The 22,782-nt window shown below is 34.1% G+C and overlaps 1 protein-coding gene and 1 non-coding gene across 10 annotated transcripts in view; one reads left to right on the forward strand and one right to left on the reverse strand.

The window, feature by feature from the left end:
• CEP350 (centrosomal protein 350) overlaps positions 1-22,782 on the reverse strand; it is a 147,280-nt gene that overhangs the window by 25,729 nt on the left and 98,769 nt on the right. For 8 of the 9 annotated variants that reach the window (XR_014052384.1, XM_081485854.1, XM_081485851.1 and 5 more), the window contains 4 exons: positions 21,845-22,002; positions 12,694-12,893; positions 3,487-3,698; positions 1,318-1,462 (listed from right to left, as the gene is read on the reverse strand). Coding sequence is in view for 8 of the 9 variants with exons in the window: in XM_081485854.1 (XP_081341980.1) it covers positions 1,318-1,462; positions 3,487-3,698; positions 12,694-12,893; positions 21,845-22,002 (715 nt within the window). In the remaining variant the exon portion in view is untranslated. Of the gene's footprint in view, positions 1-1,317; positions 1,463-3,486; positions 3,699-12,693; positions 12,894-14,005; positions 14,129-21,844; positions 22,003-22,782 lie in introns of all 9 variants that reach the window. The other variant, XM_081485847.1, reaches the window with a different exon arrangement.
• Positions 5,439-5,511, forward strand: TRNAA-UGC (transfer RNA alanine (anticodon UGC)). Its single transcript has one exon. It is a non-coding gene; the product is annotated as a tRNA-Ala (tRNA).

The following is a 22,782-nucleotide window of genomic DNA, read 5'->3' on the forward strand; positions in this document are numbered from 1 at the left end:
AATATAAATAAAAGGGCTGCCAAGCAGCACAGTGGTAAAGAACCTGTCTGCCAGTGCAGGAGACACAAGACATGTAAGTTCGATCCCTGAGTGAGAAAGTAGGAAATGGCAACCCACTCTAGTATTCTTGCCTGGAAAATTCCATGGACAGAGGAGCCTTGTTGCTACTGTCCACAGGGTTGCAAACAGTCAGACACGACTGAGAATGCACACGTGTCATGTCATATATAAATGAAGATATTCATTACACCATTACTTAAAATTTTGAAAATTTTAAGAAAATCTACATGATTATTTCTAGGGAAATGGTTATATTATGGTATATCTACCCTTTGAAATATTATGCAGTTATTCAAAGAATAAGGGAGGTCTGTAAATATGGGCATGGGAAAAATCCATGAGTTACTGTTGTTTAAAACACTGAAAGCAAAGGGGGTATAAAATAGGATCAAAGATTAAAAAAATAAGTAATATTTTTTACTTTTCCTTTACTAAATGTCTACTCTCAAAAGAAAATTGAAAATGAGCTCAAAAGACATACACTCAATATAGTATTAATCTTCCTCAGAATCCTACATAAACCAAGTTTTGTCTGTCTACATATGTCTCCCAAGATCAATGCCTTGAAGTCTTTTAGAGTAAAGCCTGTTCATTCTTTCATAATCTACATACTACTGGGATTTATAGTAGGATAGAGGTTATGGGAAAATAATGAATGCTTCATACTGCCATGTGCAGTCTCTACTTTTCCTCCCTTGAGACTTATGCTATCCTGCTGTACCACCTCCTGTTTCTCCTCATAGGCATCATTAAATCATTCAAGAAACACAGTACCTACTATGTGCAATACAAAGTACCTGCTAGGGTCTGGTTTTATAATTGTTAACAAAACGTAAGACTCTCCTCTGCAGGAATATAAATTCTAGTAGAGGAGACCTGCTACTAGGTTGAATTAATGTGTTGATTAAATTAATGTGTTTGATTAAATTTATGTGCTGTCTGCTATAACAAGTTAAAGTGCAGAGCACTATGGGAACACATAAAGGCACCTGTCACACACAAAAAATTCAACAAATGTCTGATGAATAAATGACTACTAACATCTAAGAACATAACAATTTATCATAGTTTGTGTAATGAGGGATATAAATTATCAAGGGACAGCAAAGAATTATGTAATTCAATTTTGGCAAGGAAAAAATCTTTACAAATGAAACAGAGAATAACATTTTACCTGTCACATAGATAGACAAAGCTTATTAAAGAGGAATTCAAACATACTATAAGGAAAACTAACTCCTTCCTTGTTACTCTTACCTGACTGTGTCATAGATAATGACTCATCTGACCAACTGTAAGAGTGTTGATGGGACTTGACAGGCAAACGACCTTGTCCTCCAGTCCTATGACTTCCTTTGCTAGACTCTTGCTTTGATACAGACATGCAGCTCTTGGGAGGTGACTGTTTAAACAGAAATCAAATAAGAACTGTTCTGTGATACAATTATGAAATTCTATTTAAAATTTCAGATAGTAACCAGTTAAAGATAATATTTACAAAGAGTTTTAAATAAATTCATGAAATAAACAGTGAAAAAAAGTTTGCAAATTACACAAAAGATTTTAACATTTTAAAATATATGGAAAAAATTATTAAAAAGAATGCTTTTAAAGATGTTTATGATAAACTATGAGTGGCTACTGAATCAGTGATATTTACCCCTTTATTTGTTTTAACTTTAAAAATACTAAATATGGGTGTACAGATATCTCTTCGACATAGTGATTTTATTTTACTTCCTTCTGATACATATACACAAGTGGATTTGCTTTGCACTGGTAGTTCTTCATCAACAGATGAATGAATAAAGAAAATGTGACATACACATACACACACACAAATACTATTCAGTCATTTAAAAAAAAAAAGGAAATCCTGTCATTTGAGACAACATGAATTGATCTTGAGGGCACTGTACTAAGTGAAGAAAGTCAGACAGAGAAAGACAAATATTGTATGATTTCACTTATATGTGGAATCCAAAAAACTCCAACTCATAGAAAAAGAGATCAAATTTGTGGTCACCAGAGGGGGAGTAGGGGGTGGGGAACTGGCTGAAGCTGGTCAAAAGGTATCAGTTTCCAGTTATAAGATATATAAGTACTGGGGATATAATGTACAACATGGTGACTATATTTAACACTGCTGCATGGTATGTTTGAAAGTTGCTAAAAGAGTAGATCCTAAAAGTTCTCATCACAAGGAAAAAAATATTTTTGTAACTATACAAGATGATGGATATTCACTAAACTTATTGTAGTAATCATTTAACAATATGTGTATGTCAAGTCATCATGCTGTACACTTTAAACTCACAGTGCTAAATTCAATTACATGTCAATAAAACTGAAAAAAATTTAATATTAAATAGGTACTATCTTTATGTAAGAAAAGAAGATAGGAAAGGGGGCAAGGAAGAAAATAAGAGCATAAGAAGACTGCCTACACTAGATTATTTATTACAAAGGGAGTAATTTCTACCCTGGTAACAAGAGGAAGTGAATAAGCCTGATGTGATTCCTAACTGTTACATCATCACTTCCTATCCCTGTGATGGTGGGCAAGTTACTCAGTCTGCTAAGCTTCAGAATGGGGCTTAAAACATTATCTAAGAATTGCTGTGAGGATAATCTACATAAGGCATTCAGAATACTACCTGGCACTTGACAAACACCCAATAAATATTACTTTTTATTATAAAAGTGACTTTAAGACACACTAGCTTTGACTGTCTTATATAGTCCATTTTGAACTTAGGTGGATTCTTTTTTTAAATACTAAGTGGCTTTTAACAATGTTTTTTGTTCACTTATAGTATTTAATATTATTATGCTAATCCTTCATATACATTATAAAATTAAGCTTAGAAAAAGCTAAATTTCTAGCTTAAGTTTTTACCAGACAGTTTTTTACTAAAGTATAGAATTAAGGGCAATGTGAAAAACCTCTTCATTCTGAAGTGACTATTATTCTAATTCAGAATCCATATCCATTTCAGCTCTGCCTTAAAGAGATGAAACCACTACTTTGATTAAGAAGTATAGAGCAGTCATTAACTAAATTACAGAAAAGGCACACTGGTATGGTTTAAGGTCTTATTGTTTCTATTATGTGACAAATCGCAGACTTTAATAAGAACTTGCCCCACACATTATCTTTATTAAAGACTTTAGAAGTTCCTATCTCTGTTTATTAAAAACTTCATAACATATAATTTTATAAATGCCACTAAAGCTAAAATTCATATATTTATAAATTTTTAAGAGTCAATGAAAAGCTTTATTTCTACTCAAATGTCATATACTGTATGTTACAGGTATCGGTGATAATCAATGCTTAATAGCAAGAATATAACAGTTAATCATATACCTTTCAGATAGGTTTTCTGTAAAGAACCTTTAAGATACAAACATATATTAACTTACATGTTTACTAGGCGAGGTAGAAGATTCCAGTTCTTGTGAAAAAACCATGTCCTCAGTAAGTATACTATGATCTGGACTCCCAGGATGCTCCTGAACTATGGATTCAGATGGTATATACTCAACAGCAGGGCTGCCCAATTCTTCTGGAATAGAGCTTTCACTGTGTAGATGAGAGTAGGAAGGTACTGGAGATTCTGTTTCACTCACTATTTCTAGAAGAGAAGGCGAAAACAAGAAAAAGTATACAATCATGGTCAAGGGAAATGTTCATCTGTTAAACTTTACATTTGTTTTTTAGCATGATTTCACTAGATGCATTTAGATATATTTTTTAATTCCATCACTTAATGAATCACATTTACTGTAACATCCTTAAGTCTAAGAATTTTGGCTGATGCAAACTGAGAGACATCTGTAACATAGTCAGCAATGATAATGATAGACAAGCTGAGTGTCTGTAAAGATGCAATTACAACTCATATATTTGTTTAGGAAAACGGAAACATATGGAAATCAGTCCAATCACTTTGGAAAGCAATTTGGGAGTATTTGGTAAAGATGAAAAAACACTTTATGATCTAGAGATTCTACTTCTAGGTATATGTCCTAGACAAATCTTGTATACATGCAGCAGGAGACATATGGTTATCAGCAGTACTGTTGTAATAGTAAAAAACTAAGTAAAATGAATAAATTGTGGTATATTTATAAACTGAAATGCTACACAGCAATACAAATGAATGAACTGTATGCATCGATGGAGATATACTATAAATTTCACTCAGCACTTTCGGAATTTGTAGCACTGTCTTGCCTCTGGAATTTCTTGTCCACTGTGGCCTCGGCTCTAAGAAAACAAATACTTTTGACAATAAACAGAAAATTCTTGACATTATACTTGTATAATCTTAAGAATGTACACTGCTTTCGTTCAGTCACCATGGATATAATGCCCCACAAGGATTAAGTTATACTTTGGGTCAATACTGATAAAATTTGATATCAGTTACTATTATTATCACATGTGCTCAGTTGTGTCAGACTCCTTGCGACTCCTTGGACTGTAGCCTGCCAGGCTCTTCTGTCCATGGGATTTCCCAGGCAAGAATACTGGAATGGGTTGCCATTTCCTTCTTCAGGGGATCTTCCTGACCCAGGGATCGAACCCATATCTCCTACTGGCAGTCAAATCCTTTACCACTGAGCCACCTGGGAAACCCAATAAAAGAAATACCTATACCCCAAAGAATGTTTTACTTTAATTAACAAGGTTGACCTAACATTTAAAAGTATTTCAGTTAAAAATTTTAAAAGATATATTTTTACATTGTGAATGGGTAGTATAATCAGAATGGTTGAATAAATAATTAAGGAATTTTAAAAATCTTCAGGGATATTCACCTACTCAAAGACAGAATGTGGGTACAATTTAAAATGGTTTAAAAATGATTTACTTTTTAGGTAGTAGGGAGTAGAAGACTTCTCTATATTTCTGCTTTATATCAACATATTTTATTTTTATTCAATAAGTAATATACACTTTTTTTGAAAGTTCAAACAGTATAGAAGCTGTATAAAGAATAAAATGAGTGTCACCTACACCACCACCTCCTGAGAACCACTGAAGAAGCTTTTCTAGTCTAATGTCTTTATAAATAGAAGACTTCATTTTGGAAATCTTCATGTTTTGCCCTTTCCCTTATTTTTGAAATTATAAAAGTGAGTACAAGAAGGTAGTTTAAAAATAAACTTCAAATAGTATGAAAGGATATAAAGTGATTAGTTCACATGCTCCTCTCCAACCCCTTTCAGCTGCCCAATTTCCACACTTCAAAGGTAAACCAATGGCAGTCATGTATGATGGATGCTGTGTCTTTTTAAACCTTTTCATATACACCCTGAAATTTAAAAAATGTATTTTTCAAAACTGCAGTTTAAAAAAAAGCAGAGACTCCCTGGTGGTCCAGTGGTTAGGACTCAGCACTTGCACTGCTGGGGACCTGGGTTCAATCCCTGGTTGGGTAACTAAGTTCCCACTAGCCACACAGTGCAGCAAAAAATACCATCTGGGATCACTTTTAAGTATACAGTTCAGTGGTATTAAGTACATTCATAATATTGTGTGATCATCACTCAAGGTTGTGTGACTCCATCACATCCACCTCCAGAACTTTTTCACCTTTTCAAACTGATGTACTCATTAAATAATAACTCCCCATTCTCTTCTCTCCTCAACCCCTAGCATCTTACCAATCTATGCCTCTATGAATTTGCAATCAGGTACCTCATGTAAGTGGAATCATACCATATTGCCCTTTCATGACTGGCTTATTTCAACATAATGTCTTCAAGGCTCATCCATGTTAGTACATGTGTCAGAATTTCCTTCCTTTGTAGGACTAAATAATATTCCACCACCTGTATATACCATATTTTGTTTATCTATTTATCTGTTGATAGAAACTTGGGTTTTTCATCTTTTGGCTATTGTGAATAATGCTGCTATAAACATGGGTGTACAAATAGCTCTTTGAAAACTTGGTTTCAATTCTTTTTGGTATATATGTATATAAACCCAGAAGTGGAATTTCTAGGTCATACAGTAATTCTATTTTTAATTTTTTGAGGCGCTGATATACTATTTCCATAATAGTTACAACTCTTTTACATTCCCATCAGCATTGCACATGGGTTCCAATTTCTCCAAACCCTTGTCAACATTTTTTTTTTGAGAATAGCTTTTCTAATAGATGTGAGTGTGTATTTCACTGTATCCCTGACTTTGAAGAGTTACATTTCAATAGAAGTCTAGCAACATTTTGACGCTTTTAAAGAAAAACACCAAAACTCTGTAAAATGTTTGATCTGTAGGTGTTGTCCAATATGGTAGCCATCAGCCTCATGTTGCCACTAAATAGCAATTAAGTTCAATTTCTCAGTTCTACCAGCTAAATTTCAAGTGCTCAATAGCCATTAAAAAAATCAGGCTTTGGAAAAAAGTCTCAAGAGTTCTTCCCTGAATATTTTATAATGTTTTATGAAAGAAAGATACATGGCTTAAACTCCTTAATAATGGACATCTGTCAGATTTCTTGGAGCCCAAGCTTACTTTTAATCCCTCATTGATTATTTGATGATTTCCTGCCACATGAGTTCCTTGTCACCCAAGACAGAATCCAGAAAAGCCAATTTGCAGCTTCCTTGCTGGGCACTGGAACTTGGGCATTGAAACTAGGTGTCCCGGTAGAAGACTTCATTACAAAAGTGAATAACCTGAAAAAGAAAGCTGCATGTGGACTCTACTTTAGGCAGCTTTTGGTAGTGACAGTGGATTTTTCAGAGGTTGCAAAGTGGAGTCCCTGGTGCAGAAGCGGCCATGAATGGGGAATGACAAAAACAGTAGTTTTCTTTAGTGGTCTGGTGAGTAACTGCTGGAGCAGTCTTCTTATCAAGTCAGTTCTCTGGTGTGGTTTTAGAACTTTTCCTAGAAGCTCAGTGTAAAGCTGGCTCTCCAGTCAACTCAAAATTTTATGAACCACTACATGGTCTTCAGAAAGTTACTTTTCTGCTTGGTCTTAGTTCAGTTCAGTTCAGTCGCTCAGTTGTGTCCGACTCTTTGCGACCCCATGAATCGCAGCACGCCAGGCCTCCCTGTCCAGCACCAACTCCCGGAGTTTACCCAAACTCATGTCCATCGAGTCAGTGATGCCATCCAGCCATCTTATCCTCTGTCATCCTCTTCTCCTCCCGCCCCTAATCCTTCCCAGCATCAGGGTCTTTTCCAATGAGTCAACTCTTCCCATGAGGTAGCCAAAGTACTGGAGCTTCAGCTTCAGCATCAGTCCTTCCAATGAACAACCAGAACTGATCTCCTTTAGGATGGACTGGTTGGATCTCCTTACAGTCCAAGGGACTCTCAAGAGTCTTCTCACCACAGTTCAAAAGCATCAATTCTTTGGCGCTCAGCTTTCTTCACAGTCCAACTCTCACATCCACACGTGACTACTGGAAAAACCATAGCCTTGACTAGACGGACCTTTGTTGGCAGAGGAATATCTCTGCTTTTCAATATGCTATCTAGGTTGGTCATAACTTTCCTTCCAAGGAGTAAGTATCTTTAAATTTCATGGCTGCAATCACTATCTGCAGTGATTTTGGAGCCCAGAAAAATAAAGTCTGCCACTGTTTCCCCATCTATTTCCCATGAAGTGATGGGACCAGATGCCATGATCTTAGTTTTCTGAATGTTGCGCTTTAAGCCAACTTTTTCACTCTCCTCTTTCACTTTCATCAAGAGGCTTTTTAGTTCTTCTTCACTTTCTGCCATAAGGATGGTGTCATCTGCATATCTGAGGTTATTGATATTTCTCCCAGCAATCTTGATTCCAGCTTGTGCTTCTTCTAGCCCAGCGTTTCTCCTGATGTACTCTGCATATAAGTTAAATAAGCAGGGTGACAATATACAGCCTTGACGTACTCCTTTTCCTACTTGGAACCAGTCTGTTGTTCCATGTCCAGTTCTAACTGTTGCTTCCTGACCTGGTCTTAGTAAACTTCAGTTATTCCAACAATGTGCCCTAATGGGTACACACAATTCTTTTTCTTAATTTTTCTTTTACTTAAGTCACTGAGCTCATTAACTACACTATTCCTAAGCAATATTCTGTGAGATTAAAATTGTCTTTGATTTACCACATTTACCCAGTAACACTTTTCATGATCATATAGGCCAACAGTTTCTGACAAATGGAGGTTTGAATAACAACAACTAGTCTTGATTTGCCCTCCAGCCATAGTTGGAAATGTTTTCTACTTCTATTACAGCCAATTATGAAATCTGAGAAACTGAATCTGTTTACTAGGTCCTTTTAAATTTCCTTTCAAGATAGACAAGTCTAGCAGAATTTGAGGCTACAGAATGAGGATGTGGAAACTGACACAGAAGTAAGCCTTTGCTGAAGAAATTAAATAAAAATTGTTAAGGATAAAAAGGAACACTACAGATGAACTGTATTTACTGCATCATTAGTTTTATGTATCACTTGGTATGTAGAGCTAAATAATATATCATTTAGTTTTGTTTGCTTTTAATTTTCTATAAAAGAAATCAAACTACTTGCAGCCTTCTGTGATTTGAGATTCTTATATGTTGACTAGTATACTGTAATTTTTTCATCTTTACTGAGCATGATATAATATGTAAATATACCATAATTTATTAATCCATTTTCCTATTAACATGGGTGGTTTCCTTTTTTCCTTCTGCTATTTCAAATACTGCTCTTATGAACAATGTCACATATATCTCCTAGTATAGGTAAATACTTACAGATATCTATATGTATATCTCTATAATAACAGTATTTATAGATAGCTTTATTTATATCAATTTATTATCTATGTAAAAGTTCTCTACAGCAGTGGTTTTAAGGTTTTTTTTACCTTTATCATAATATTTATCCTTACTATGTATGACATAATGATATTTTCTATTCTATTTCAATTTTAAACAATGCTGACTGTAATCCACTAAGTAGATTTCATGCATCTCTAATTGGACAAACCACAACTTGAAAAACAATGCTATAAGACAGCAGTTCCGGAACACTTTGGTCTCAGGACCACTTTACATTCTGAAAAAGTACTGAAGACCCCCAAAAGCTTTAGTTTATGTGGTTATATACAGTTATACCTATCAGTATTTACCATAATAGAAATTAAAATGCATAAAAAACTTTAATTTATTAAGAAGAGTAATAAACCTTTATGTGTTAACATAAATTACATTTTCTAAAATTCAACACAGTACTTTTTTTAAAAAAATGAAGTTTAGTTGAAAGGAGAGAAACTGTTTTATTGATACAGTAAAATAAAATCTTTAATGGCTAGCTTAACAGAAGACAGGTGGATTCTGATATTTACTTCTGTATGCAATCTGTGGTTATATGTTGATTTGGCTGAAGTGTATGCAGAAAATCTGGCTTCACACATATGATACATAATAAGAAAAGGGAAGAGTATTTTAACAGTAGTTACAGGTAACTGGATATCCTTTTTTAATGCCACACCAAAAGTGGACAATTAGTAGTTTCTTAAATGTTAGCTTATCAGTAAACTTTTCATCATCTGTTACATTAAAATCCACAGTCTGATCTTTCACCTTAACAGGATCTTTTACCCATACATGATTTTCTAATCCTCACTGGTCATTTGGAAAATATTGGTTCACTGAGTTATTAGGAAGATCTTTTCAAATATTCGCACATGTTTCACACAATATGAAAAGATGACTTGACTGATATCATCACTCATACCAGAAAAGTCTGGAACGCAGTCAAGCTCACAACAGGGGAAATAGCATTGCTAAAAGCCCTAATCCTCACTTGAAAGTTTTAGTTTTATTATCAACAATAAACAATATCAGTTGTTTTTCTTGAAAAGTCAGAGCTGCTTCATTTATTTCTGAAAAATTGCTTATAAATACTCAAGTCTGAACAACCACAGTTTGTTGGTACCACATGAAAAAAAATGGCTAGTTCAGCTTGCAAATCAAATAACTAGCTTTTCTTCAAGATAAATGACATGCTTTGGCAAACACAAGCGCTTTATGAATATTTCCTATTTGGTCACACAGAATATTAAAAAGATATGTACCCAAAGTTGAGATTAAATAATTAATATTTAAATTAATTATATAAATATTTAAAATTATATAAAATGTAAGAATGGCATGTTTCTACTGTGAGTACAGGGTTGTGAACAGTATGACAACCACTATGTGATTTGGCTCTACCGCCTTGATTCATATTAACGCATCAGCAATTTTACCCATTATTTTTATAGTATCACTGTAATGTTGACACAGTTTGCCTTTTTTAAGGCAAACAACACGTCAGTATTATTTAGATCTTCTGAAAGGATCTCAGAGACCATGGACCATACTTCAGGATTTATACTTGGCAATGGAATTGCTGAATTACAGGGCATACATACCTGGCTCTATTATTTTTATTATTTTATTGATGATTTTTAATGTCTCACCTTCAACCTGTTTTTCAAAGTAGGTTTAACAATTAACACTGACAGCAGCAGTTCTTTGTTCCACCTACAAACCAACAGGTTTGATGGGTGTTTTCAATGGGGTGAATGATGGCTCCCCAAAAGATATGTCCATGTCTCAATCCCCAGAACCTGTGAATACAATCTTATTTGGAAAAAAGGTCTGTAGATGTAATGAAATTAAGGATCTCATGATAAGATCATCTGGGATTATCTGGGTAGGCCCTAAATTCAATGAAAAGTTTCCTTATGAGACAGAAGAGGAGAAAGACAGACACGGAGGAGAAGACTATGTGAGACTAAGTTAAAAGCCGACACAAGGAATGTCTGTAGCATACTACCAGAAACTGGAAGACGAAAGAAAGAGCTGAGTCCTGGACCCTTTAGAGGGAGCACACTGTACTGCCAACACCCTGATTTTGTACTTCTGGCCTCCGAAGTGAGAGAACAACAACAAAAACCCCCATCAAATTTGTGGTAGTTTGTTAGGGCAGCCCTAGGAAATGGACAGCGGCATGCAATGGTACTTCTTTAAAGTTTTATTCTCTGATTACTAATGAAGTTGAACATCTTTTCATATGTTTATTGACTATTTATAGAGTTTCTTATTTGTGAACCATTGCTCTTTTGCCAATTTTTTTAATGTGGTTGTCATTTATTATTGATTCACAGGAGTTGCTTATATATTTTTGATACTATTCCTTTGTTGTATGTGCTGCAAATATTTTGTTTTACTTTATGGTGTATTAATAAATAATTTATTAAAGTCAAATTTGTCTATCTTTCCTTATATGATTTTTGTCTTATGTAACATGTGAAAGAAATCTTTCCATCCCCTTGATGTCATAAAGATATCCTTTTATATTGTCCTCTAAAAGTTTTACAGCTTAAATTTCACATTGAGATAGATCTTTTCATATTGTCAGGTAGGGACCCAAATTTTATTTTCACCTCTCACAAAGTTTATTGGAGATTCATGCCTTTATTCACTAGTCTCCTGAGTTATCTGTGTCAGAAGTCAACTTTGATATACTCACAGGTCTTTTTCTGGCCTATTTGTTTAACAGTCTATTTGTCTATCTCTGATAACAAAAATCAGAAGCCTAGCAAGATTTCTTGCAAGGTTTGACAGCTCCTTTTAAAATTTATATGAAAAAGCTTAAAGTTCTTACATTGTTTTTTAGTCCTTTGTTTTTTCATATAAATTTTAAAAGGAGCTGTCAAACCTTGCAAAGAAATCTTGCTAGGCTTCTGATTGAAATTGTCTTGAATCTATCAATAAATTCATAGAGAATTAAAATCTTTACAATACTGAATCTGTCATGAATATGAAAAAGTTCTATTTATTTTGATCTTCTCTAATGTCTCCTAAGAAAATTCTAAATTTTTCTCCATAAAGATCTTGCATACTTTTTTAAATTTATAAATGGCATCTCTTTTAAAAATTAGATTTTTCTAACCAATTTCTGCTTATCTATAGACATGCAATTGAGTTTTATTCATGGATTGTACATCCAGAAACTTTCTATCCCTTATTAATTCTAATAACTGACATGTAAACACTGGATTTTCTATGTGCATAGCCTTCTCATCTGCAATAATGAGAGTTTTGCCTCTTCCTTTCACTCTACAGGTGAAAATAAGCAACTATGATCTCCAAATCCAAAGGGAAACTTTCTAAGTTTTATCATTAAAGTATGAAGTCTGTTGCAGGTTTGTTTTTTTGTTTTTGTTAATAAATATCCTATGTTGGGTAAAGAAAGTTTCCTATATTGCTAATTTGATTTGAGATTTGTTTTATTACAAATGCTTTTTTGGATTTTATTAAGTGTTTTTTCTGAATCTTTGAGATGTATGTACTTTTTCTCCTTTAATCTTTCACCACATTATCAATTTTAGTATGTGTTAAACCCTACTTGGTCCTAGAATAACCTATTTTCATTTCATGGAATTTACCCATTTGTTCTAAGTTTTCAAGTATATTAGCATAAAAGTATTTACAATATTCTCTTATCTTTCCAATTCTGAAGTATTTATAGTTATATCACCTTCTTCACCCTTAATCATTCATATTTTTTAAGATAATGAAATAAACATTTCATTTATGTCAGGCTTTAGGGTGTAGCCTGGACAGTTAGTATTTATTACCTTTCTGTTCGGCTCTCTGGTCCTCCAGCTCTTTCTTAGGAGTTTTAGGTTTTATCAATTCTTTGTCCCAGGCAGCCAAAGCTTGTTTTTCCATTTGACGAATTTCTGCTTCCTCTGCATCTAAACGTCGCTTCCATTCTAATAGCTCTTCTGCATGTTGTCGCCGCTGCATTAGTTTTTGCTCTCGTTTTGTCAGAAACCTATGGTCACACCATGAAGAATAGTGAGAAAACAAATCTATGGGCAGAAATCACTTAAAAAAGTTTATTACTAATTATATTATCAACAAACTGTATAAAAACAGGACATTCATAATATTCCTCTGAAAAAAGTTTCTGAGAGAACAGAAGCTTTGTAAGTGATCTTATTCAGGAAATGAGAGAATTTATGTTCTACTTGTAGTTAACTATTTGGAAGATTAGCAAAGGAAAAACGCTGGTAAATTCAGAAAAAAAATTTTTCAGAATATTCAGCCAACCATGATTGATAGTACTTATATACTCATTCTTCATAGGTGATTCTTTTTTCATAACAGAAGGTATAAAGGATTTTATTCTGAAGGCTCAGACCAAAAAACACACAAACTCAAAACAACAAAGACCAAAACAACAACAACAAAAACCCCCAAAATACCAAGCAAGCAAGCAAACAAAAAACATATTCTTGTCCCTTTTTGACCTTTATTTCAAATTCAGTCTGGTTTTGCTTCAGGTATAGTGAAGCATGGTACCTGGGAGATGCCATGTCAAGTGATAATCTATATCTGTTTTTTCATGGAGAGAAACAATGAGCACCACAGTCAGATGCCTTATGCATAAAACACAACTATTTATTTACTTGAGTAAAAAAAAAAAATATGCACCAAATCCTCAAACTTCTCAATTTAACCCAATCTCTGAAATTAGATAGCCTAACAGATCTTGGCTCCAAAGGGTTAGAGGATAGTATTGATTTAGGAAAAGTTATTTGAGAAGTTAAAAAGCTTCTATTAAGCTCTCCTCAAATATAGATGCCACAGCTAAATAAAAGGTGAGCTGCTAAGTGTTAGATCTGTAGTGGTAGCTAATCAACAAAAATGCATTCACATATCCAACACACACTTAATAAAAAGCATAAGAACTGTCACTCTACTTTTTGAACAATCAGCATGTCAAATAACTGTGGGAACAAAAAGGTAAAATCTATGGGACATTTGACAAGAGGCCCTTAGGCTGTTAGAAAAAAAGAAAGAAAGAAAAAAAAGCAATAAAAACAAGCAAAAAGAACAGAGCATGCTCTATCAAAGAGTGCACTGAAAAAGGTGCAAAGTTACCTGACCAACTGGTTGTAGATATACAGCTGGAATTTGGGATGAAGGTTGGGAAAACAGACACTGAGAGAGGCCCAGTGATGAGACGTAAAGACAGAGAAGAAGTAGTGAACAGGAGAGCAGTGTCTACAAAATAAGGAGGAAGATTTTAAAACCAAGAGATCAAGAGGTAGAGAGAATGAGAAAGGGAAAAGCATAAGAGCCGAGCACAGAACTTTAAATATGCTTCCTGAATAACATTATCAGCCACTCAGTTAAAGCAAGTGTTATACTTTGTGTGACATATAAAACATTTGCTTTTATAGATCTTACCAATGATTTCTGAATATACGTGCCTTTCTTCTCAGATGTTGCTTAACCATCATCTATACTTTCATGTAAATTTATTTGTGAGTAATGAGGAGTGTGAAGCTAAATAAGTTTTTTTCTCATAAGCTTTAACATCGAGTACAACAATTATGGCCATGAATCTAGCATTATCAGCAATTCTATACATATATGTAATCTTAAACAAGTAATTTTTATATCTGTGTCTTATCATATATTTTAAAACTTGAATTTAAATTTAAAAAGCACTACATTTGCCTTACTTAACTCACCATCATAATCTAGCTTGAAAATAGTAATATAGTTTAGAAAATCAATTTATAGTAAAGATATCTTGTTCATATCTACAACATAAAACTTACTGCTAACTGGACCTACGGGAGCTATCTTGCTTTATATTTAACAAAGGCCCATTTAAACAATAATACTGGAATATAATACCCATTCTATAAAATATTAGGGTGCATAATTAAGAATAAATTAAGTAGGAATTCCCTGGGAATCCAGTAATTAGGACTCAGCACTTTCACTGCTTCACTGCAATGGCCCAGGTTCGATCCCTGGTCAGTGAACTAAGATCCTGCAAGCCATATGGTATGGCTTCCCCACCCCAAAAAAGAGAGAATAAACTAAGCTAGTTCCAATAAACACTACCAGTAGTTTAAAAGAAAAAAAAAAATCACGCTGTGGACAGTTCAATCATAAGGTTAAAAGTAATAAGAAATTCCATATGTTAAACTTGTAAAAGTAGGAAAAAAGCACTAGTTTTCTTTTTAAAAAAATTTTAAATAGATCATTGTATATATGAAAGGATACATAAGTCTAGTAATAGGTTTAAAAAGGTTAATTCTCTTTGACAGAGCATGCTCCTGCTCACATGCACACAGTAACTTGTAGACCAAGGCCAACACTTATTGCCTTGGAAGAGCAAGGAATAATTTATCAGTAAATCACAGAAGTGAGAAAATCTAGGTATGAATCCAGTCATTCATTTGAAGTTAAAAAGTATGCAGAATCTTGACTACATGTGTATCTTTAGATAACCACATGTATAGATAATTTTAAGTCTGTTTCCCCATATACAACTTAATATTCACTTTCTCTCTCTCCCTTCTTTCTTGTTATTGTTTCTGGATTGCCTTGATTTTCTGCACTGGAGTGCAAAGAAAAACAATTTTACCAACTTTCAGTAAGACACTGCACTCTTCCTTGCCGCTCTTTATGAATGTATAATAAACTTATTTTGATGTCAATTATCAAAATATTATGCAAAAACAAACGTACTTCAAAAAAGACTCAAAAATTCTATTCATAACATTCAAATATCACCCACCCTCTTAAGTATATAACAGCTAAATGCATGCATGACCTAGTAGAAAAAGTAGAATATTGGAACGTGTGAAATAAACTGTAAAAAAAAAAAATACACATTAAATGTTTTTGTCCAATTCAATAGAGAGAATAATAACTTTCTCTCTTAGAACAAATACTAATCATTTACTTCTCATTTACAAAGATTAAAGCATATTCAAAAGCTCTAGGGTAGAAAAGAAATGCTAAAAAAAAGAAAGCAGTATAAGAGATAGTCTTAAGAAAAGTTTAAAGTTGGAATTTCTTTCCACAAACATGTTCCTTACTTAGTATACATATATTCTAGAATTCAAGAGGGTCCTCCAAAAGTTGATTAAAATTGAAATAAAAGCAGTAATACTTCACACTAGAGTTAAAAATCCTTCAAGATGCTGCACAAGTAAGAAATAAACAAAATTATGAATGATGGAGACACAAATGCCTACTGATAGAAAATGATACTGATACACCTTATGGCTGTTGTCAAGGCATTCCTCAACAAGGCCTCTGGTGGTTACAGAACACTGGATGAGGATGAGATATATGACAAGATTTAACCTAGTATGGAAGTAATGTTCCTATAATGTTTAAGCTTAAAAAATTCAAAAGAAACCCAAAATGTTAGACTCTAAACTTTAGCCATGTGGCTGTTGAACCTTAGTAATCAGCCACAGAGCACTTTCCCAGCTTCAACAAATACTATTTAGAAGGTCAATTTCAACTAAGACAACTTTAATTAAAAAAAAAAGTTACAAAATTGAAAACAGATATGCTAACTTAATTTTCACTATAGCTGGCTGAAGTCCACAGGGCAGAGCTCTAGTTCGAGCTCTGCCATTATGCTACCTGTATGACCTAGGGCAAGGCACTCAATCTCTATTGGCCTCAATTTCATCCTGTAGAACCAAGAGACTATAATAGATGACTTCCCTAAAATTCCCTAGTTTCATCATTTTATGATTCTTTCTTCATTTAAGTACCTTCTCACACTTTTTGAAAAATACATACCTCAACACATTGCTAGACCATGTGACATGAGAACCCTTTTTTCCCACTAAGCTAATAGTGCATTGTATTCCAACAGATTCTAAAACTATGTTACAATTTGAAAGAGCAGAATTATGATCTAAATTTTAAATAAACTTTCAGTTCTAAAGTCATCTGATTCTGAAAGATATTAAACAAAATACAAAACCTAACATTTTAAATTATTTTAATTTTTTTTCTGGATCTAAACAATTCTTTAATTCTATATTGTTACAAGTAAAAATGAAAAAGTGCTCTTAATTTTAAAATGAATCAATTCTTTCATTTCTAATGATATTCAAAAAAGACAAATGAGCATATGGATAATACTGACATAAAAGAAAACACAGCCTATTTTTCCTACAGCAAAACCTATTGAATTGTTTAATAATCTGCATATACTGTACTTAAATAAATGAAATAATACAGGTGCATTATCCCTAATCTAGGAAGTAAAGGAAAAAAAGAGCATATTATTGGACTATCAGGATTTATTCATCCACTACACTTAAGTCTAGAACTTTCTCTAAGAAAACTATATCTAATTTGGGCAATGATATTTAACACACTGTTTAAATTTTTAATTAAAATGTCTTTTTTAACGGAATAGTGCAAATCCAAAGTATTTAATTTTGAACACTCATCAAGAAAATCTCTGTGATATGTACTCTTTTCAGTAAAAATTTCTTCTTCTGAGTTTCCTTAGCATTAGACTTTTATATACTTCACTAAAGGAATCTGATATTTATTCTTTTTTCCACCTAGACAGAAAGCTTTTCAAAAGCAGGGTTTATGTTTGATACATCTTCACATCCCTCAGAACCCACTATATTCACACAATTCTCAGTTAATAATTGCTGAGAGAATAAGTATACAATTAATAATAAAGAACAAGCTGCTGTTAACAAATGAAAGAAAAAGTGCACTATGTCCTATTTTAACACTTAACGAGGAAGATAACACCATTCTTTCAGTGTTTCATTTGCTCAGTAAATAATTTTCCTAAAACAGAATTGTCAACAGGAAGTCAACTGCATGGTTTTTCCCCATGAGTATCTGTTTCACAACTTTATACTGTAAATAATGCCCCTCACAGCAGTAAACAAAACTCAGATTTCATTTACCAATAATTATCAAAAGACTGAGTGCTAGACAGTGTGGCTTTTGCAAACATACTGATATTTTCATTGTAACTAACTTTTTCCATAGTTTAAATTTCTTTTGCTTTTCACTATATTGAGAAATGGAAATTATTTCTAAAATGTCAACTTGTTAAATAGGTCAAGAAAAGCCATAGATTAGAAATTTTAACAAAGACGTTATTGTTTCAGGGAAACATTAATGAAGGAAATCTTTAATTGTAGCTAAGAATAGTTCCAATGTTTCAGAAAAAATATTTATCACAGAATCAAAGTTCCAAGAGTTAACAATAAGCAGTAATACATAATGAAAAAGTTCCAAAGTTATCTTAACTTATTGAGAAGGTTGACTATTTTCTGACAGGTATTTTATATTAATAAAATAGTAATCTCTTGGAAGACTGCCTTTTCCAATCTCCAAAACAAATAATACTGCTTAGTAGCAAAGGCTTAAATGATTTTGTTATTAGTTATTTACTGTAGCAAATGACTACAAAATTAACTCATTCTATTTATTGAGCTGACATCCCAACATTGTTGAAAGAGATCGAACTCTAAAGCTTTGGTAATCTGAATAGTATTCAAAAATTAGTTTTCACATTACAGTAGGGGTTTGAACTCCATAGGTCCACTTACATGGGGATTTTTTTTTTTCAATAAATATTACAGTACTGCATGATCTGTGGTTGGCTGAATCCAAAGATGTACAACTGCAAATACAGAGGAACCACGTATATGGAGGAATCACAAATATTAAAAAGTAGAGACATTACTTTGCCGACAAAAGTGTGTATAGTCAAAGCTATGGTTTTTCCAGTGGTCATGTATGGATGTCAGAGTTGGACCATAAAGAAAGCTGAGCGCCGAAGAATTGCTGCTTTTAAACTGTGGTGTTGGAGAAGACTCTTGAGAGTCTCTTGGATTGAAAGGAGATCAAACCAGTCAATCCTAAAGGAAATTAGTCTTGAATATTCATTGGAAGGACTGATGCTGAAGCTGAAACTCCAGTACTTTGGCCACTTGATGTGAAGTGCTGACTCACTGGAAAAGACCCTGATGCTGGGAAAGACTGAAGGCAGGAGAAGGGGACGACAGAGGATGAGATGGTTGAATGGCATCGCTGACACGATGGACATGAGTCTGAACAAGCTCCGGGAAGTAGTGACGGACAGGGAGGCCTGGCACGCTGCAGTCCGTGGGGTCACAAAGAGTTGGGACACAACTGAGCGACTGAACTGAACTGAACATAGAAGTTATAGGCGAATTTTCAACCATGTGGATGGTCAACATTCCTAATACCTCTGTCCCTCACTGTTCAAGGATCAACTGTACATTGTTCTGCTGCTGCTGCTGCTGCTGCTGCTGCTGCTGCTGCTGCTGCTGCTAAGTCGCTTTAGTCGTGTCCGACTCTGTGCGACCCCAGAGACAGCAGCCCACCAGGCTCCTTCATCCCTGGGATTCTCAAGGCAAGAATATTGGAGTGGGTTGCCATTTCCTTCTCCAGTGCATGAAAGTGAAAAGTGAAAGTGAAAGTGAAGTCGTGTCTGACTCTTCGCGACCCCATGGGCTGTAGCCTACCAGGCTCCCCTGTCCATGGGGTTTCCCAGGCAAAAGTGGGGTGCCATTGCCTTCTCCGGTACATTGTTCTAGAGATTAAAAAAAAAAAAAAATCGCACAACAATAACCTCCCTTTTTAATGCATTGCTAGTTTTGAAAAATACATCTGTTAATTCTCAAATTTCAGCATGGCTGGTGCACCGGGATGACCCGGAGGGATGGGATGGGGAGGGAGGTGGGAGGGGGGTTCTGGAAGGGGAAAACATGTACACCCATGGTGGATTCATGTCAATGTATGGCAAAACAAATACAATATTGTAAAGTTAAAAAACAGAAAATAAACTAATTAAAAAAAAATAAAAATAAAAAAATAAAACTAATTTCTTTGCTGGCTTTACCCCATCCCTCCCATAAACACAAAAGTATTGTTTCAAACAATAAATCAAGAAGTCAATGAATGCTTCAAGGCCTATTCTCTTTGACAAATTTCTCAAAAGTTTATTGCAGTAGTTCACAAAGGAAGGGAGAGTAATGTTGCAAAAAATTCTAGGTATTTAATATTTTGGGCTCTGAGAAAACAACAAAACTTAGAACAAAGTCAATACATTCAACTTTTGTTATTTAGGATTTTTAAAACTTTAACAAAATTGGAAATAAACACCACATAAACTGACTAATCTTACAAGCAGAATAGAATAAGCAGTTCCTTCCACAGATGTGATTAAAATTATTAGAATATTATTCATAGAGACGAGCAATGAAGATTTTACTGGTATAGACAAGCAAGAAATCAATGAAGAAATTTCCCTTGAAGCTATTTTTCCTCCAACACTTGTGATCCAAAGGCATTTAAGAGGCAGATAGAAAATGTTTAATCAGTTATCAAAATTTATGAGATAGATTATTCTGAATTAAAGATCCCTGGAGCAATACAGTATGCCCACATAGGCTACTAGAAAGTTTGTCAGGAAAGGAAGGAAGAATTCCTACTTGAATACATCTTAATTGGGCTAGCCCTTGGAAATCTTAGAAAAGGCATTCTTATAATATTTGTAAATATTCAGTTTTCACTCCCTTATACTTTTTATTTTAAAATTTATGTTTACTTTTAAACTTATTTTCATAATCAATTTCGGTATTTGTAAGTTGTGAAATGCCAATTTTAAGGTACTGAAATGCAATTTCAATTAAGCAATGAAATGCCAGTGTACAACACTGTACCTATAGTAAGTAAGATTTGACTTAGAACTGCTTGACTGTTCAGAACCTAAATCACAGGCTAATATCACATATAAACATAGAACATCATTAAATTTGGTGATGGGTAGCAGATGGGTAGTATACTGCCAACGGAGAAGGAAACAGCAACCCATTCCAGTACTCTTGCCTGGAAAATCCCATGGACGGAGGAGCCTGGTAGGCTGCAGTCCATGGGGTCGCTGAGAGTCGGACACGACTAAGCAACTTCACTTTCACTTTTCACTTTCGTGCATTGGAGAAGGAAATGGCAACCCACTCCAGTGTTCTTGCCTGGAGAATCCCAGGGATGGGGGAGCCTAGTGGGCTGCTGTCTATGGGGTTGCACAGAGTTGGACATGACTGAAGTGACTTAGCAGCAGCAGCAGCAGCAGTATACTGCCAAAGGATACCAAGGTACAATTTAAGTTCAATCTGTGGTTCAAACTGCTAACATAAAATAGTAATCAACAAAAATTTTAAAGGACTTCTCTTCCGTATTTAAATAAGGTAGAAAATAGTCTACAAGCAGCTACTTTGTAAGTATATTTAATTAAATGTACATGCAAAAAAGTAAACTGTCAGGTAAATATCATTGGTATGGTCAAAGCTGGCACACGACTGAACTATATCCAAGTAGTAGTAGCTTTCTCCAAGAGTCTTAAAAAAATAACATTTAGAAATATTTTAGAAGAATGGTAGATAACCAAATCATTCAACATCCCGGGAGAATTTCAGACTTTCTGGTTTGAATTGAGCAACTCCGAATCACTCACAAGTTTAAGAGTTCACTCTTCTACTTGAGTAAGCCTGAGAGTTGTCGGAGTCACAGGATAAGATCTCAAGCTATACCACTGAATTGTTCTCCCAAGTTAGTGGACATGTCCTCAGATTTCAGAAAAGATAAAAATTTCACACTTACTCTTAACTTTTAATAAAAGCAAGGAGAAAACATTATCATGGGTATATCTGCAAATACTACTTTAGTTTTAAAATAAGAAACTTGGCTGTATTTAAAATAGAGAAAATTCGTTTTATAAATAAAGTCTATAGTTAATTGACTTCCAGGATGACTTAAACTACTAAAATGCAACTGAAGCCATAAAATATTATGTTGTATCAATCTAACCTAATGAAGTACATTAAAAATATTATTTGTTGCTACTACTTTCAGTGTAAACAAGAGATATTTTAAAAAATGAATTACTTTTCATCCATGCGGCTTCTCATTTTCTTCAGTTTCTGCATAATGCTGCTTGTTTCACTGCTGGAGATTGAAATGGGGGAAGGACTGCGGGTCTCCAAGTCAGTTGGAGCAGGACTGGCTGCTTTATTATTCTTTGTATCATCATCACTATGAGACTCCTGCAAACAAAAAGGGGTAAAGTGTTATACTGTAATTTAAGATCTCAAACTGATTTAAACACTGTCATCTCAAAATTAATTTATCTTCTAAACAGTATTTGTAAAATAGCTGAAATTAAGGTATTACTTAAAGGACAAAATTATATCGCACAAGTAAAATGTATATATATATGTCCTAACACAGTCCCTACATTTGTTGCTTAGGAGGAAATAAACCTGAATAGCAACGAGCATGCCTAGCACCAGATCTTGATTTCTAAGTAAGTATCCTCTTTGGAGAAACAGCTGAAACCAAGGTTGAGGCAGGAAAAGTAAAAAATGACTGAAACATCTTGTTTCAGAAAACAGCGTTCAAAGACTGATGAGTACATGTCAAAAGGACACAGAAACCTGCTTGAAGAGGCTCCTAATGGCCCAACTTAAGAAAAAGTGAGCATCAAAACAATGATAGTAACAGATTTTACTGCTGAGTAAAATAGAAATCTGTGAGTCCATACTGACATAAATGAAAGAATAAATTTAACTCTGATGAAGAACAAGAATTTATGTAGTCTCAAAATACCATCATGCAAAGTACTTATTAACTACAAAGGGAAAGAGGGTAATTATACAGTGAAGTATGGTAGATGCCACCTTCACTGTATAGTTACCCTCTTTCCCTTTGTGATTGAGTCAACATCAACCCATTCCAGTATTCTTGTCTGGAAAATTCCATGGGCAAAGAAGCCTAGCAGGCTACAGTACATGGGGTCACAAAGAGTCGGAGCAACTGAACATGCA

Source organism: Giraffa tippelskirchi, chromosome 5, assembly GCF_054371585.1.
Source record: "Giraffa tippelskirchi isolate mGirTip1 chromosome 5, T2T-mGirTip1v1.2.pri, whole genome shotgun sequence".
NCBI classification, from domain to species: domain Eukaryota; kingdom Metazoa; phylum Chordata; class Mammalia; order Artiodactyla; family Giraffidae; genus Giraffa; species Giraffa tippelskirchi.